The following is a 17,651-nucleotide window of genomic DNA, read 5'->3' as shown; positions in this document are numbered from 1 at the left end:
CACCTGTGAGTGTACAAACACTGAAGGGACTTATATTGTCCATATCAGTGTCACTGTGGAAGGTAAATGCATTTTGGTTTCTTTATCTGACACAGTTATTCAGCACTGTGTCAGCATTGTATTGACCTGCTTATGTGTTTTTTATTCTTGTAATTTGTTCATTTCTTTTCTTCTTATTTTCACTTACAGCAGTTTAAATACTCTCACTGACTCATTTATCAGGTACATCTTTGAACCGAGTTGGACCACCTTCAGCCATCAAACATGTCTTCATTTTTTGTGGCACAACAAGGCGCTAAAAACATTCCTCAAAGATTCTCAAGACATATTGAAATTACATCATCACACAGTTGCTGCAGATTCGTCAGCTGCTCTTACTTGAAGCAAACTTTCCGTTCCACCACATCCCAAAGGTGCTCTGCTGGATTGAGATCTGGTGACTGCGCAGGCCGTACATGATTTGAGCGCCGTGACATGGTGTGGTATCCTGCTGGAAGCAGCCATCAGACGATGGGTATTTTTTGGGCATAAAGACATGAATGTGGTCAGCAACAACCTTCAGGCAGGCTGTGGTGTTTAAATGATGCTCAGTGGTTACTACAGGGTCCAAAGTTTGCAAAGAAAATCCCCCACAGAGCATTACACCACCAGCAGTCTGAACTGTTAGAAATCAACTCATCGGGCAAGGCATCGTTTTTTTAGTCTTCTGTTGTCCAGACTTGCAAACTGTAGCCTCAGCTTGCTGTTGTTAGAGGACAGCAGTGATATCCAGTGTGGTCCGCTCTGCCTCAAGGTTTGATGTGTAAACAGCATTTTTACCCAGAGAATCACAGCTCACTGGATATTTTCTATTTTTCAGACCATTGTCTGTGAACAGAGATGATTGTGTGTGAAAATCCCAGCAGATCAGCAGTTTGTGAAGCACTGGGACCAGTAACATGTGCCATGTTGCTCTGTTTGAGCATTGATTTGCTGACATTTTATTATTTTATTAACCTTTATTTAACCAGGAAGATGAAGCTGACATGTGATTGACAAATGAAATGAACACTGAAATATTTGTGTTACACCCTGAACAAGTATACCTCATAAAGTGGCCAGTGAATGTATATAAGCAGCTGGACCAATTTCAGTTCATAGTAATATTCAGAAAAGATGCAAAAGAAGAAGAAGACAAAAGAAAAGAGCACAGTGACAATATTTAAAGCTCTGTGGTTATAAAACTGGGGTTTCATTACTTCACTCAGAGTTTCAGTAGACGTAAACTGTGTTTGATTTGTGTTTTGATTTCCAGGAAATGAAAGTAAATGATTTTACTGACAAATGCATCTTTTCAATGATTTAGACACAAACGAGGCCCACACTTCAGCAGACAAATCTTTTTCCGTTTATCTGCCCGGTGTTGTGATCATCTTTATAACTGGAGTTATCGTGGGATTTATCTACTGGAGGAAAAGTAATGGGTGAGACTATTTTTGCTGCAGTAATTCAAAGATGATATAGATGTAGAGAAAGTAAAAGGAAACATCACATTTCAATAAATGAGAATTCGGTGTATGTTAAACATCATGTCTAGAATGAACACTTTTTATCCTTCCAAAAATAATTATCATTATTAATATAGAAGATAATATAAATGTAGATGTTCTTACTTGATTTTTCTCTGTTTGAATGTGAATAGTGTTACACTAATGCTGACATCCTTTCTTATCAACGTGGCTGCTTAAGGTCAGGAACATCTGAAGTGTCTGTACCTGAAAATCCCAACGGTTTGGTGAGCAATTTATTGCTACGATCTACAGCAGCTAGTTAAAAGTTTGCAGAAATGTAGTTTTTTACCATCAGGGCCTTATGAGCCTATACTGGTGTTTTTAAAAGTTATGTTTGACTTTATGACTTTCTGTCTCATTTCTGGGATGCTTAGAACTCATATTGCACTGCTGGAAATAGTTTATTTTGATGATTAATTTTGCATTATAATATTTATTTTTGTTTTTCCTGCATTATATAAAAATTGGTGTATTTCAGAAATAAAACTATGAAGACACTCAAAATAAATTTCCTGTGGTGGGAAACTATGTTGTGCAACTATTTTGTATTTACAGTTTTGAGAGATAAGCCTCTTAAATTTCTCTAACTAGAAATATATGTTCAAAAACAAAAACGATTTTCAATTTTTTGGTAGTTTATTGCATTTTTTTGCAATTTATGTAATTACTGTGCACTTAATGCAGACATATTATTAGAATTTGGGCTATAATGGTTGTATTGATGTATATCAACTTGAAATGCTCCCAAAAATGGCACTACAGCATGTAAAAATATAATATGAGCTCTGGCAGACTTGGTAAAACATGTACATTTATGTTTTAGGATGTTACTTATATAGATAATTACAGATTAGTGTTATAATACTATTAGTGCCAACTTCAGTGTCCTTTATTTTGTGAAGAAGCTCTTACAGAAATGAGCAGAAACATTAAATAATCCAGGCAACAGATGGAGAGATTTAAAGATCAATAGAGTGTGTGGGTAGACCGGGTTGAACTTGATTAATACCTAAAATATTTCACTTTTCTAAAGGATGACGATGAGCCAGATCAGCCCTATACAAACCTTCAGCAGCCATCGAGTGATTCCTACCAGACTATCATCTCAGTGAACCATCAACACGACAACAAGACACGCTCAGCAAGAAGCACAGGAACTGTGGGAGTGGATAATAAAGCTCTATGAAACATTTTAAAGTATATAAAACTTTAGGTGACATACTAATATAATAATATTCATATATTATAATAAACGTCCATCTTTTCACACTGGATAGTTGTTTCCCAGTAATGGAGACCATTCAGTCATAATACTCCAACTCAGGCTCTCAGATTTAATACAATACAAACACAATAAACTGTGGCAAACATGACTCTTTGTATCAGACTAGTTTTGTTTTTTAACAAACATCTCATCATAATTTGAACACAATGTCCATCCAGATAAACAGAGAGATCAGTCTGGCTTAAACAATGTTGGTGGTTTACCTTCTACTGTCCTTCCACTTTTATGCACTTCTATTTTAGACATAGTAAAAGTTTCAGTGTAGACACAAGAGGTGAAATAAGGAGGGTGCAAGTCTTCCTGCTTTCACTATAGTCTACCTCACACTGTCAGCCACAGTTACTTCCTCACCAGCATGACTGCACGGAAACTCTGCTTTCTCCTGCTTCTGCTTGTGGTTTTTAGCAGTGAAGGTAAATATATATAATTAAAAAAGAAAAGCTGTAAAGCCAGGTGTTTAAGAAGAAAGCTTTAGTTAGGTTAGTGAAATAATATATGTGATTGATTTTCCCACAACAACAAATATATAGAAACTATAATCCCGATTTTGTTTCATTTTAACTGGAACAATTTATAGAGACTCTTGTGAAGACAATTGGAAAGAAACCCGATTCCACTCAAATATGCAGCAAAACAACTCTGAATATTACTGTGATGATACTGTGTGAGATCAGCACAGAGAGGAGCCGAGGAGAACAGCGTCGTCTGCTCTATCGTTACGACCGAGGCTTTATTCATGGCTGTGACTGCAGGTTCACACTGATCAAAGAAAATGAGACTGTGTTTCTCCACCTGCTCAACTTAACATCTGAAGACAGTGGGAACTACACCTGTGAGTGTGGATTTCGTGGTGGATTGTATGTTCTCCATCTCAGTGTGACTGTGAGAGGTAAAAACATTTTCTATTTATACCCACACCGCAGATTCAAGGTGGATGTTTGGAACTGCGTTAACACTTTCTTTTCTGTCATACATGGTTTGAGGTCGTCATTCCCGCCTGCAGCGGATTAATGAAAGGTTTCAGTCAGGAGATGAACATCTGGAATGTTTTTAAGCTCTTCTTCTGGCTAATTTGTTTAAAATTTCATTATAAAACTGCTCCAATCACAACTTTGGTGTTATTTCATCAGTGAAGTGTTTGAATGATGCATTTGTAACTCTAATGTAATGAAAAGATAAACATGTTTTCCACTTTAATATAACAGGCTAATGCAAATTTCGTGACTTTTCCTGTTTTCAAAATGAAGTTTTTTTGTGTGTGTGTGGCAACATTCAACAGACGATGGAGATTCTTCTAGCATGAAGTTCATGGCTACAGTTCCCATCATTTCTGCTGCTGCTTCACTCATCAGTGTGGCTGTGATAACCTGTGGTTACAGCCTGAGGAGAAATCCTCGCAGGTGAAAACTTTTACTGACGCACTTAAACTCATGAAATGACCCTTTGAAATCACTTGAGCACATTACTGCATACAGCAGCCACTGTGGTGTTCAAAGTATCTCATAGGTTCTTTTCAAACACCACACATTAGTTGTAGACATAGCTAGTCTTGTTTTTGAGGTATTTTTCACCCCATGACCTCTGATGTTTTTATCCTAACAGAGAAAACAGATCAGGTCTAACTAACTTAACAGGATCTGAAACTCGCCAGATGTTTGTGAGTTTTCCATAGTTCTGTTTTACACTTAATTGTGCCGAGGCTGCAGTGCATTATGTCTGTGTTTTAAGCTGCACTTTAATTAAATGTAAATGACAGTGTAAATTGTTGTTTAGGACAAAGAGGACCGCTACATGAGCCTTCATCGGCAAAACATCGATGTCTACCAAACTATCTCCTCCGGTCGCCTTCATCATGATGCTGAGGCCACTGCATGTCACAGTCATGTACAATAATAATCAGAGATGGAGTTTTTACCCTGACTACGTGATCTATAAAACTATGATGCTAGACATGCTATCTATAAAAGACACTGACATTTTAACTTGCCAGCATCATGTGTACTGTTAGTTTGTTTTGCACTGAAAAAAGAGAAAAATATTAACGTCCAGTAAAACTTGTAATGATGTTGTGAATGAATTGCCTTAATTCATGGCTTTTAACACCATTTAATTTCTGTTTTTTATCTGGTTTGAACGTTGAAAATCCTGCCACTTGGCTCTGTGGCCTCTGCCACCATTATGGTTTTTGCTATACTGGTCCACTTGATAGTCATATTTGATGATGATTTTACTTTATTTTGAGTCATTAGAATCAGAACGGGGGTCAGGAAAGAAGAAAAAAGATAAGCTGGGGAGAAAGTTAACAGAAGAAGAGGGAAAAATAGAGAAGAAGAGAAATAGATGGAGAGGAAGAGAGAAAAAATACTGAAAATCTATTTCATCATCTGCTGAAAAACACAAGGAAAAACCAACACAGTGGGGAACCCACAGCAACAACCAATAATATGCAGTAAGTAGGCTAGTAAGTAGTAGTAAATAATAGATATTAAATGTTACTGAGCAGTAAATGGGCCCAGAGGGCCGAGACCTGAGGGCACCCCACCCGCAGCACAGGCCCAACAGAGCCAGGGGGCCGGGCCCCACCGAGCAGCCGCCCAGAGTGAGCCACTAAACACAGAGAACCACTAATGCACTGTGGGTGGGGGCACCAGCTACTGGCAGGAAGTGTGGTGGGGGGAAATAATACGTGACTATTTTTATGTGGAGTGGAATTAAACTGCCATAGAATATGCTTGTGGTGGATTTGACTCAACACAAGCGTATTGTCAAAGTGTTCTTTGGCATGCATCGAGACAGTTTCTCAGATACTGAAGTGACTTGAGCAGAGCCAGTTAAAGCCTACTGTGCTTGAGTGGGCAGCTCAAGTTTCCACGTGGAAGGTTTAGTGAGACAAAGACAGGAAGTTAAAGCTGCTGACTAATAATCTGCAGGTTCCTGATTTGAGTCTCTGTTAAGAGGATGGTGTCTCTGAGATAATTGCTTTTGTGCATCGATAAATAAACAGGGAAATAAATGAATAGAAAAAAGCATCCGAGCGGATGTGCACCGACGGTGTGCCCACTGGTCTTAAAGTGCCTTTGCGCCCCTTACCATTTATGGAGGTCCCATTTGGGCACATTGGCATGGACCTATAGTGTACATGGATGTTGCTTTGTATTAGTTCTGGTATATTATACAACACAATAACATGATGCAGTGCTGCTGTGCACCATTTCTGCAAAGAGTGTGGTGCAAGCAAGGAAGATAAGATAACTCTTGCACAGTCATACCTAGTACAATAATACAACAAATTTGGAAACTGTCCCACGATAACACAATCATTTAGATACAATATTGGACTTTGTTTACATGTAACTGCACAAATAGAATTTAGAAATGTAATTATTGACAAGAGTGAACAACCACTTATAATGTAATCTACAGCTGTGAGCAAACAGCTAGATAGAGAATCAGAAGTGTTGTTTTCTACAAAGTTTGCTGTTTCAGTGAGAGTCATATGTCATATCATTTCAAACAGTGGCGATCCAGAAATGTTGTACAAACGAGTAAGACTAACTATAGACTTTAGCCAAAGTTGTTAAGTTAGCTAAAGAGTTGGGATTGTGTGTAAGGCATAAATAAACCTAAAATGCAATGTTTTGGACGTTCTTTGGCACATTTCCCTACTGTAGGGGTCTCTGCAAGCATACGGGGCTCTGAGAGGGAACAAGATGACAACGAGGAATTCTACTGGAAACAGTCGATCATGTCTGTCAAAGCTGAATTCAGGGCAAACTAAGCTAAATTAGTGTTTTTAGCTAACAGCTACAGTAAGCATAAAAGCGACTGTTGGGCTATTATTTGTTAACAGGGGCGATTTTAGCCCATTTTTGGGGTGCTTTGGTTCATTTTTGGGGTGCTTTGGTTCATTTTTGGGGTGCTTTGGTTCATTTTTGGGGGTGCTTCAGCACTTACTTACTTTTTTTTAACAATATTTCCTGTTTGTGTGACACACTACTAAAAATATAAAAGGCAGAACTTGGTTGAGAGGTAACATTTTAACAACAAAAGTATCCATAATATTTTTTAATATTTTGTAATAACTAATTTGTAATAATTTATTCTGTTTCAGGAGTGTTTTTATGCATCTGTATTATATTATACAAACTCATTAAAAGTGAATCTCTGTCCAAAATATGCACTCAGTTTACTTCTTACTCACTATGAGCATCATTCATTATTCTCCTCCAGTAATTAAGGTTAGGATATGTATTTTTTTTATTCCAATCCATTCTTCTTTGGCAGCATTTAAATAACCTTGATCAGAATTGATGGTTTTGTTACAGACTTTTCAAAAAAGTGTTTTGCTTTTCTTTCACAAATGTGGGATTAAATTGTTAAAAAGTACAAAACAGTGATGGCATGTTTTGTGACGAGGACCCAGGCACAGAGAGACTTGATGGATTTAAGAATCTTTTGATTTAATAAAGAAATTTGCAGACTTGCACAGAGATGGTAAAATTATGATGACTGATAAAGGAGGCGAAGACAACAGACGATGAGGACAGGGAGGATGCAGGGACAGAGACGGGGAAGAAGTCTCATTGTGACGAGTAACGTGTATCTTGGCTGGCTGGGTAGCTCTCTGGGTGCTCAGCCCCCCGAAGCTCTGATCCTAGAATCCTCCCTGAATTGTGTTAATACAGTATGTCAACATGAAAGCATAACTGTACAGGGTGGGCCAGTTATATGGATACACCGTAATAACATAGGAATGGTTGGTGATGTTAAAGTCCTGTTTGTGGCACATTAGTATAGGTGAGGGGGCAAACTCCTCAAGTTCGGTGGTGACCATGGTGGCCATTTAGAAGTCGGCCATCTGATACCAAATGATACCAAAGAAGGCAAAGTAAATAATTTTTAAAAGTAAATGTAGAGGAAACATCAAAAGTTGTCACGGCTGGGGCAGCAGTCGTGTGGTGGAGTGAATGAGGACCAAGATGCAGACGGCGGTGGAGATGCGAGTGGAGATTTATTTACAGTGAAAATAACAAAGGTGAGGGAAGAAGTGAACATCAACCTAAACTGGGACAAACTAACAGACAAAGCAGAAAACATGAGGGCAGCAGGGAAACACAGAGATGACACGAAGAAGGAAGAGAGACGTGGAGAAACACCGATGGACACGGAGACTTTTCACCTGTTCCTTTTGTTTGAAGTGGCCGAACTTGGCCACAGTAGGACGTGGTCTCCCGGTCGCAGCCCGCATGGGGCCGATGCGATGCACTCTATCAAAGGCGATGTTCTTCACCGTGTCCTCCGGCAGCTTCAGGTGGGTTTTGATGAAGGTTTTGCACTCTGAGCCTTCTTCATCACAAGATCCTGGAAGCACTGATCAATGTAATCTTGGAGAGCCTCTAAACTCTCCCCGTTGTTCTCCAGGGTGTTGGAGATGATTTAGACAAATATTGTTAGTTAGAAGACTATTGATAAGTGTATTTGGTAATACTGAAGCTTAAAGGAATTTGTTCAATTCTAAACTACCATTCGCTTTAATTTTCTGCCAAAATCTCCGGCGTCTGACGTCAGTTACAACATGAGTCGCTTACCTCTGACACTCTGAAGTCACATTGAGTTTTCCTCACTGACTGTTTTAGACAGGATTGTGGGAGCAACACAAAAAGCAGCTTCAGCTGGAAACACACAGTTTAGTGTCTTTGCTGCTCGCTTTAAGTCACAATAAACAGGAAACTCATTGTGTCTCATGTCAGAATCACTCATATACAGGAAAGGAAGAGGCGGAGCTTATTTCCTGCAGGGAGAGGTTAGCAGTCTGTGTCTTTCTCATTTCTGACTCCTAAAGAGCTGAAAAACACAGGCTGTTATTGGCTGGCTGACACTGGGATTAATGTCCTTGAAGCCAGCAGTCTTTAATGTCCAGGTTCAGAACGGGCAGGTGAAAAACAGTCCTTTATGTCCTCTGATGTTCAATAAACTGTCCTGATTACTGAGGGAGCAGAGAAAGTGTCTCCATCACTCACCACAGCTGGATGCTCTGAAATCCTGGAATCCAGCTGTGGAGAGGAGCGCCGGCGGCGTGGACGCAGTTTAGTAATCAGGGAACGGGAGACAGGAGGGAAACACAGCTGGGACCAATTACACACACGAGACAGGAAACAGTAACACAGGACTGTCAAAGTAAAACAGGAAATATAACACAGAGTCCAAAGTAAGGAGACGTGGGACACAGTGAAGACACAGAAACAGAAACCAGAACTATAATCACAAAACAAACTCAGAAACATAAAGAGTGAATCAGCTGATTCAGTGTTTGTGACAAAAACATGGATCCTGGTTAATAACTTTTATTTGTTTGTTTCTGTATTATTTTGTGTATCGTTCTTATGAGCTGTTGTTTTGTCAGTGAAATATTATTTCATTGTTTTAAGCTTTTTGTTGACTTTGAAGTGCTTAAGTTGATATTTTTGAACATTTAATTTGTTCGATTATTGTCGAGTCGATAAAACTGTCAAACGCACAGCTGCTTCCAGCACGGCCGGAGGAGAGGTGGCCGAGCAGACGCACAACACACACAGCTCACAGGTTTGCATTTCTATATATTGCAGATGTTGCAGAAATTGAGAGTAAAGAACTCAGAGATCCAGCGCTGTCTCCTGCCCCTTATTTATACACCACAACACAACGACAGGCGTAACTCACACAAACGGGTAACATGAGGCTCAGATGCTTTGGACGTGTTCACATATACTGGACACAGAATGATGAAGATGGAGCTGCAGGAAGGAGGAAAAGAGGAAAAACACAGAAAAGATTCACAGATGTGGTGAAAAAGGACACGACAGCTTCTGTTTGTTAGTTTGGTTTTTCTTTATTTGGTAAAGATTCAGAAATAAAGAGAAGATCACATGTTTGAATATTATATTAACGTTCTGTAATTACAACAAGTTGTAAAATCTTTCCAGAGTGAGACAGAGACTGTGCAGAGACTGTAGAAGGACAGAGCAGCAGCAGAGCAGTCCAGATACACTGATGATCCTCTGTCAGATCCAGAGGGACACACAGGGCTGATGCTGGACTCTACATTGTGTCTGACAGTGGAGCTGTTCTCAGAGCAGTTCACTCTGCAGCACTGACAGTCATCTGCACTTCATTCCTCTGTCAGTCACTGCTGGATGAAGCTCTCCTCTCCACCTCCCAGTAACATGGCCCAGTCAGAGCGTCTCTACACACAAGCTGCTGCTGCTTCAACCTCTCTGGATCATCAGGACACAGCTGCTCCTCTCTCAGCACACACACCGTCCTGTTTACCATCATCACCACCTCCTGCAGAGAGAAGGAGGAAGAGCAGAGGAGATAAACGAGTGTTTCCAGAGACTCTTCATCAGCTGTCAGTCAGTGATGCAGCACATCCAGTATAAAGAGCAGCAGGGACGTCAGTGCTGGGACTGTACTAGGACTCATTGTTGCTTCACTTTTTCTAATCTTTGGATTTTTATTGAAGTTGCTGAAAATGTTTTTCCCTCCTAGTTTGAGTTTGGACTTTCATTCATTAGAAGAACCTTGGTGTGTCCACTCTGAGCTCTGTAGGAACCCCAACAACAAGCCCAACAATCCAGATGGACGGTTCCAGCTGTTAACTGGAGGAATTCCATCCAAACATCTGCTCTCACTAAATTCTTCCTCACCTACAGACTGTGTTCTTCACTGCTTTAAACTTGGAAATCAATGCAGTCATTGGTCTGCATGCTGCTTTGTTCAGAGAGCTGATTGGCTGTTGACAGTGTTTGATCAGAGCGTGTCAGCCGTTACTACGGTGACCATAAAGGTGAGAAACAGGAAGTGCTTGTGTCCAATCCTGAAGCCTGTCACCGTTCTCCTCTCACAGCTTCACTGAGAAGCTGCAGCTTTACAGGAAACACTGGATCTTTGTTTCATACTGACTGTGTTTAGTACAATACTGCTGACAGCACCACCCACTCACTCCATCACTCTACTTACACCAGAGTCTCCAGTCTGTAGTCTGGACTCTGCTGAAGATCAGACAGCTGCTTCACATCTGGATCCTTCAGGTTGTTCCAGCTCAGGTCCAGCACTCTCAGATGGGAGGGGTTGGACTTAAGTGCTGCTGCCAGATAATCACAACTGATCTTTGATAAACCACAGCACATCAATCTGTATAAAGAATGAAAGATGTAAGTTTATTAGACAAAGAGCTTGAAATCATTCAGTGTTTCATCATCTGTTCAGAGCTGAAGAAGGTTCAGAATGTAGAAGTTTAGAAAATGGAAACTCCAAACAGCTGAAGCCAACAGGAAGCAGCTTCAAACAGGAAACTGTGCAGAGTTTCAGACTATATGTCCTGATGCAGCCAGTTGGATTTTGGAGATTTGAATCTCTGTTCTGTGACTAAGTCCTTGAATCATTTCTTCCAGTTGGTCCAACAAGACAGACTAAGTATTGGACATGTGTTGTGGCTCCATCAGGGGAGCTTCTAAATGTGATGTGATGGCCCCTCTGGGTCTGTCAGGTCACAGCACTGAAGAGAGCTCAAACTGGGCACACAGTTGTTCCAGTCTGGACCAAAGACTCTATACTGGGACTGAGGGACTGCTTTGACTGCACCCACTGGGACTTTTTAAAGGCTCATGTTCTCACTTAGATCATCGATTTCTACTGACATTTCTTTCTGGGAAAAATGGGGATTACTTTGGAAACAGGAAGTATTTTCCCCAATAAGCAGCCCTGGATTAGTAAATCACTCCAACATGTTCTCAGGCAGAAGAAGCTGTCTTGTTATGAGGGAGAGAAGAAAAAGATTGAGGCACAGAAACCTGTTGAAAGAGAGATAAAGCAGCTAAAATCAGGTGTAAAAGTAAAGCAGAGGATGAGCTGAATAAAGGACACTCAAGGCTGGCTTGGAAAGGAATGAAGTCCATGGTGGGGATGCAGAACAAGGAGCAAAGATGAATGTGATGCTGAATCAGCAGAAGACTTGGACTCATTTGATTCCAGCTTTGATATCATTGATTTCAATGAAGAGCTTTGTGATTGTAGCAAAGGGCTGGTAGCTCTGAGAGTCCCACTGATGAGGTGTTTGTGTGGAAATCTCTTAGTGGGACCAAAGAGAGAAAAAGCCCTGGTCCTGATGCTGTGGGAGGGAAATGATTGAAGTGTGCTGTGAGGAACTGACTGGGAGATTTTCACACATTTTCCAGTCCTCCTTGGAACAACAGGAAGTTCCCAGCATATGGAAACAAAGGTTAAGTGTCCTATGGCACTCAGTGATGATGGTGCTGTGGCCCCACCACCTCCACCTCTTTGTAAAGGAACTAACTGTAATCTGAAGCTTCAAATGGAACTAAGACTTCCTCCACTAGGTGGCAGTGTCTGATGAGAAAGTGTTAGTGGAGCTGGCCTGGAGTCAGAAACAGGAAGATGCAGGATTTGGGCTGAAATGGGCAAAAGTGGTTAGCACTAGTGCCTTAGAGCAAGAAGGTTGTAGGTTGAAGCTTGTTGGTCAGCTGGGCCTTTCTGTGGAGGTTGGATGTTCTCCCACAGTCCAATGAAATGCTGCTTAGGTTCATTGGTGCTTCTAGATTGGCTGTAGGTGTGGATGTGAGGGAGTGCTTCTCTGTCGCTCTCTGTTGGCCCTGTGATGGACTGCTCACCTGTGCAGGTGGACCACGCCTCTTGCCCTATGACAGCTAGGGCACAGGCTGCAGCCCTGTGAGCCTAAGCTGAATAAACAGTTAGCAAAAATGATCCATAGATGGCCTGAAATCCCCCAGTTAGCAGTTTGGTAGATAGCTATGACATGCTAATCCCATCCAGCAGCTGTATTCTACCTGTAAGCTGATCCCTGCTGAGCCAAAGCACTTTTTCATATACAAATTACAACCTTTAATAGAAACCTATTGGTCAGCATCTTATTAGCCTGCTGTTAGCTTCATTCCACAGAAAACTGAGAGAAACTAACAGAGTTGATAAAGAATAAAGAGAAATGTGCTGATTTAAAGCCTTTGAAGTGCTTCAGATGATCTCTGTCCACTTCTGTCCACTCATTCATTCATGTAAGCTTTCTAATGCAGCTTTGATCTTCACAGTCTGCTTGATGAAACTCATTCTAACCCTGAATGTCAGAGTGTTCCTCCTTCTCTTTCCCATCATTCATGCTGGCAGTGGAGGAGATTTGGATGTTGGACTGTGTTTTGGATGATGTGTGTATGTTTGTGTTGGACTGCTGTCTGTAAAGCAAACGCACATTTTGCTTTGGATTTCAGTGTCAGACAGACTTTAAGGTGCAATGAAGAGTTTGAGAGTTTCACAGTGAATTTTCCAGTGGAGGATTTTTCTTCTTCTTTGAAGGTTTGAAATGTGAACATTGTTCTGCTGCAGTCAATGGACTAAACCAGAGAAGAAGAAAACAGACTTTACCATGAAGATCCTCAGTGTGGATCAGTATAATATCAGCCTGATGTCTGCAGTTTAGTGTCAGCACAACTTTCACATCATATTCATCTCAGCACAACTAAAACATGCTGACTGACCCCAGAGTTTCAAGTTTACATCCTGGACTCTCCAGGAAACCACACAGATGCTTCACTCCTGGATCCTGCAGGTTGCTGTTCAAGCCTAGCTCCAGCTCTCTCAGATGGGAGGGGTTGGACTTCAGTGCTGCTGCCAGATAATCACAGCTGATCTCTGACAAACCACAGTCCCACAAACTGTATAAAGAATGAAAGATGTAAGTTTATTAGACAAAGAGCTTGAAATCATTCAGTGTTTCATCATCTGTTCAGAGCTGAAGAAGGTTCAGAATGTAGAAGTTTAGAAAATGGAAACTCCAAACAGCTGAAGCCAACAGGAAGCAGCTTCAAACAAACACAACAAGAGAAAAAACTCTGAATGTTTCACATTAAAGTCGTACATTTCTCATAAAAACAGGACAAAGACTTGAAAAAGTCGTGTTTTTCCTTCCAGGAACCACATGGCTTCACTTTTAAAGGTGAAGTGTGACAGAAATGGACATATTTGAAGTCCAACACCTTTTTCCAGTCACATTATTAAAGCAGACAAACTACAAGCTCATTTTCATTCCAACAAGTCATCTTCTGACCTGGACTAACAACACTGGTCTCTATGTGCAGCTGGCTGTGAGACCAGTGCTCAGGGAGCGTCTACAAAGTGCAACACTGAAAGAACATCACACACTCATTTGCTTCCAGCACTTTCACACAAACATCTACTGTCATTATTGTCACCAAACTCTGTGGATCCTTTATTGCAAATTCAAATGGGATCAAATGGTCAGACAAAAGAGGGTTATGAGGAAATATGATGAAATGTTGTGTATTAGCAGCAAGTTATTGAATCATTTTCCTCAGAAACCAAACAAAATGATTGACAAACATGTTTTTACAAACTCAGTGTTGGACTTGGATCAGCAGGATAAGCTGATGTTTAAAGGCATTTGAGTCTCGCTGTATGAGAGTCCAGTTCTTACTCAATATTTATGGATGATGTTCTTTCAGTGTTGCACTTTGTTTGGCACAAAATGAAATTATTTGGCCTCTCAGATGCTTTTAGAGATTCCCAAATGACTGATGATGACATCTCTGGGGTCTGATTGATAGAAAAAAATGTCTTTGAGACCTTTTGTAACTGACAAACTCTTCATCTGCTAACAACACTGAGTTGAATCTCCATGGCTGATAGTTGGAGCAGGCATCAGGAATACACATTGAAAAAACAAGAGGAGAAATCACCAGAGTCTTATAATCACATTCTGTAACTAAAGGGAGACGTTTTTCTATACAAATATATGTTTTATGGACATTAGAAAAAAAGAGTATTGACGTGAAGCAGGATTATGAAATCTCCATACATCAGCCAGCCCATAATTATCAAGAAAGCTCTGAATGACGCATGCTGAGTTTGGACTAAGTGTACTTTTGTGTGAACTGTGGTCCATAGCAGATAATGAGCAGTTTAGGTCTCCCTCAAAGATGATATTGTGTGATGACATATTGGGGAGCCGCGCAAAGACATTAGTGAAAAATCTGTGATCGTCCCAATTAGAGGCGTAGATATTTGCTAAGATCAAATGAAAACCATAAACTATATTTTCTGCACTTAAAATCCTGTAATTTTCTCATAAATCGACAGTGCGCCTTATGGATGAATTCTGGTTGTGCTTACTGACCTCGAACCGATTTTATGTGCTACACGGCGCTCAGAAACCTTTCAAAAGATGTTTTGGTACGACTTTGCTCAGCTACGAGGCCGCACCGCTTGATGGATTGTTGGAGCATTACAGCTACGAGGAGCCTCGCGGAGTGATACGTACTCTGCTTCAACGTAATATTACTGTATTGAGTGTGTATAAGGACCATAAATGGCACCTGTAAGAGACACGGTTACAAAGAGGATTTCAAACTCCAGGCTGTCAGTCACTCGATCCCATTCGATCACTATACAACCGTTGCAAGAGCTTGGTTCGCATTGCCGGCAATAAGTCGGACTCGTTCCCGGTGGGTGATGGGCTCCGCCAGGGCTGCCCTTTGTCTCCGGTTCTGTTCATAATTTTTATGGACAGGATTTCTAGGCGCAGCCAAGGGGCGGAGGGCTTTCGCTTTGGTGGCCTCAGAATCTCATCTCTGATTTTTGCGGATGATGTGGTTCTGTTGGCTTCATCGGGTGAGGGCATCCAGCTCGCACTGGAGCGGTTCGCAGCCGAGTGTGAAGCAGCGGGAATGAGGATCAGCACCTCCAAATCTGAGGCCATGGTTCTCAGCCGGAAAAGGGTGGAGTGCCCACTCCGGGTCGGGGATGAGTTCCTGCCCCAAGTGGAGGAGTTCAAGTATCTCGGGGTCTTGTTCGCGAGTGATGGGAGAAGGGAGCCGGAGATCGACAGACGGATTGGGGCTGCAGCTGCAGTAATGCGGACGCTGCACCGGTCCGTCGTGGTGAAGAGGGAGCTGAGTGTAAAAGCGAAGCTCTCAATTTACCGGTCGATCTACGTCCCTACCCTCACCTATGGCCACGAGCTGTGGGTAGTGACCGAAAGAACGAGATCGCGGATACAAGCGGCAGAAATGAGCTTCCTCCGAAGGGTGGCTGGCCTCTCCCTTAGAGATAGGGTGAGAAGTTCGGCCATCCGGGAGGGGCTCAGAGTAGAGCCGCTGCTGCTCCACATCGAAAGGAGTCAGCTGAGGTGGTTCGGGCATCTGACAAGGATGCCCCCTGGGCGCCTCCTGGGTGAGGTGTTCGAGGCATGTCCCACCGGGAGGAGGCCCCGGGGCAGACCCAGGACACGCTGGAGAGATTATATCTCTCGGCTGGCCTGGGAACGCCTTGGTATTCCCCCGGATAAGCTGGAGGAGGTGGCTGGGGAGAGGGAGGTCTGGGCCTCTTTGCTTAGGCTGCTGCCCCCGCGACCCGGCCTCGGATAAAGCGGATGAAAATGGATGGGCTGTCAGTCACGCAGTAGAACCTGGGAACAGAGCAGCTGCTTGTTATTATGCTCAGCGTCTGTTGGTTTACATTTTGACTGCACGATTGTGAGCTTTTTGTTATGCACAAAAACAACATTGTTTTCTTTTATTTATGGAGCATTATTATTTAATAAATGCTGATCATTTATTCCTGAGTAATTGTTTCATGTACATCTACGCTGTATGTTAATAAATGTGCCTGTGTGAGATTTGGGACACAGCTTTGACTAAGAACTCTCTTTTTGTTCGTACTTTCTGGCTTTAAAAATATCGAGATATATATCGTATATCGCCATCCAGCTAAAGAATATCGAGATATGAACTTTGGGTCATATCGCCCAGTCGTAATATTGCAATAGGTTGTCCGTTAAACTCAAGCGGGGCTTGGGCCCTGGCACGGCGTAGCCACACAATCCTGGTAGTAGTGACGCTCGGCTATGACGGCGTGCGGGTTACCAGCTGGCTTTCTCAGGATAGGGCTCCTGTGTGAGCGGTCGACAATAACGTCTTTATCCATACCCAGCACTTCACGTAGTAGCACGGATACGGCCGTGGAGGAGCTCGAGTCCAGGCCCTCTGGGATCCCTATGATGTGGATGTTAGCTCTCCGCTTCCTGCCTTCATCACATTTATCCTTCAGGTCAGACAGCTCCTCCTTCATACTCTCTACTGTAGACTGCAGGGTGGTCACCTCATCGCTCCACATTGACAGCCCATCCTCAGCTTCTTTCACTGTAACCTTTACTCCATCAACTTCGCCGCACGTCGCCGCCATGCTGTTTGCGATCTCATTTCTCAGTCTTGCACGTCAGCCCTTATATTGTCAAAATCTTCTTTCAATGCATTTCTGAGTTCTTCTTTTAACAGCGTACTAATGTCCTCTTTAATGGATTGAAGAAGCTCCAATTTTAGAGCAGTAGGATCCACATCACGCGCGTCTGTTGAGTCTGCTCTTCAGCGGCCGTAGAGCTGGACGCTGCCCTTTGGCCATCATCGATACTCTCGCCCGAGATCGCACCGGGGCTAAAATATTCACCTGCTCAGCTGTTTTTGATCAGTTTGAGCCTGTGTGGTTTGATCAGGTGGAGGAACGATGTGATGCTATAAAGACATCATCTTGTCCAAATGATGTTGTTCCAACACGTGTTTAAAAAGATTTTAAAGGTTGTCGGTTCCGACATCTTAGCGATTTTTAACAGCAGTCTTAGTTCAGGTGTTGTACAGCCTGTTTTAAACATGCTGTTGTACAGCCTGTACTAAAAACCTGATCTGGATCCTCTGTCCGCTCAAACTTCAGGCCTATTTCAAAGCTTCCTTTCCTGT

General features: G+C 42.0%; 1 protein-coding gene across 1 annotated transcript in view; it reads right to left on the bottom strand.

Moving 5' to 3' along the window:
* The window catches only part of LOC146642816 (ribonuclease inhibitor-like), a 191,849-nt gene that overhangs the window by 136,522 nt on the left and 37,676 nt on the right, over positions 1–17,651 (bottom strand). Inside the window, exon 6 of the mRNA XM_085399324.1 lies at positions 13,383–13,559. Within this exon, the coding sequence (XP_085255450.1) occupies positions 13,383–13,559 (177 nt within the window). The remainder of the gene's footprint in view (positions 1–13,382; positions 13,560–17,651) is intronic.

The sequence above is a fragment of the Rhamphochromis longiceps genome, linkage group LG23 (assembly GCF_057381845.1).
Source record: "Rhamphochromis longiceps isolate RC_006_pf linkage group LG23, R_longiceps_female_GT1.1, whole genome shotgun sequence".
NCBI lineage: Eukaryota > Metazoa > Chordata > Actinopteri > Cichliformes > Cichlidae > Rhamphochromis > Rhamphochromis longiceps.
This window is presented reverse-complemented; position numbering and strand designations above follow the sequence as displayed.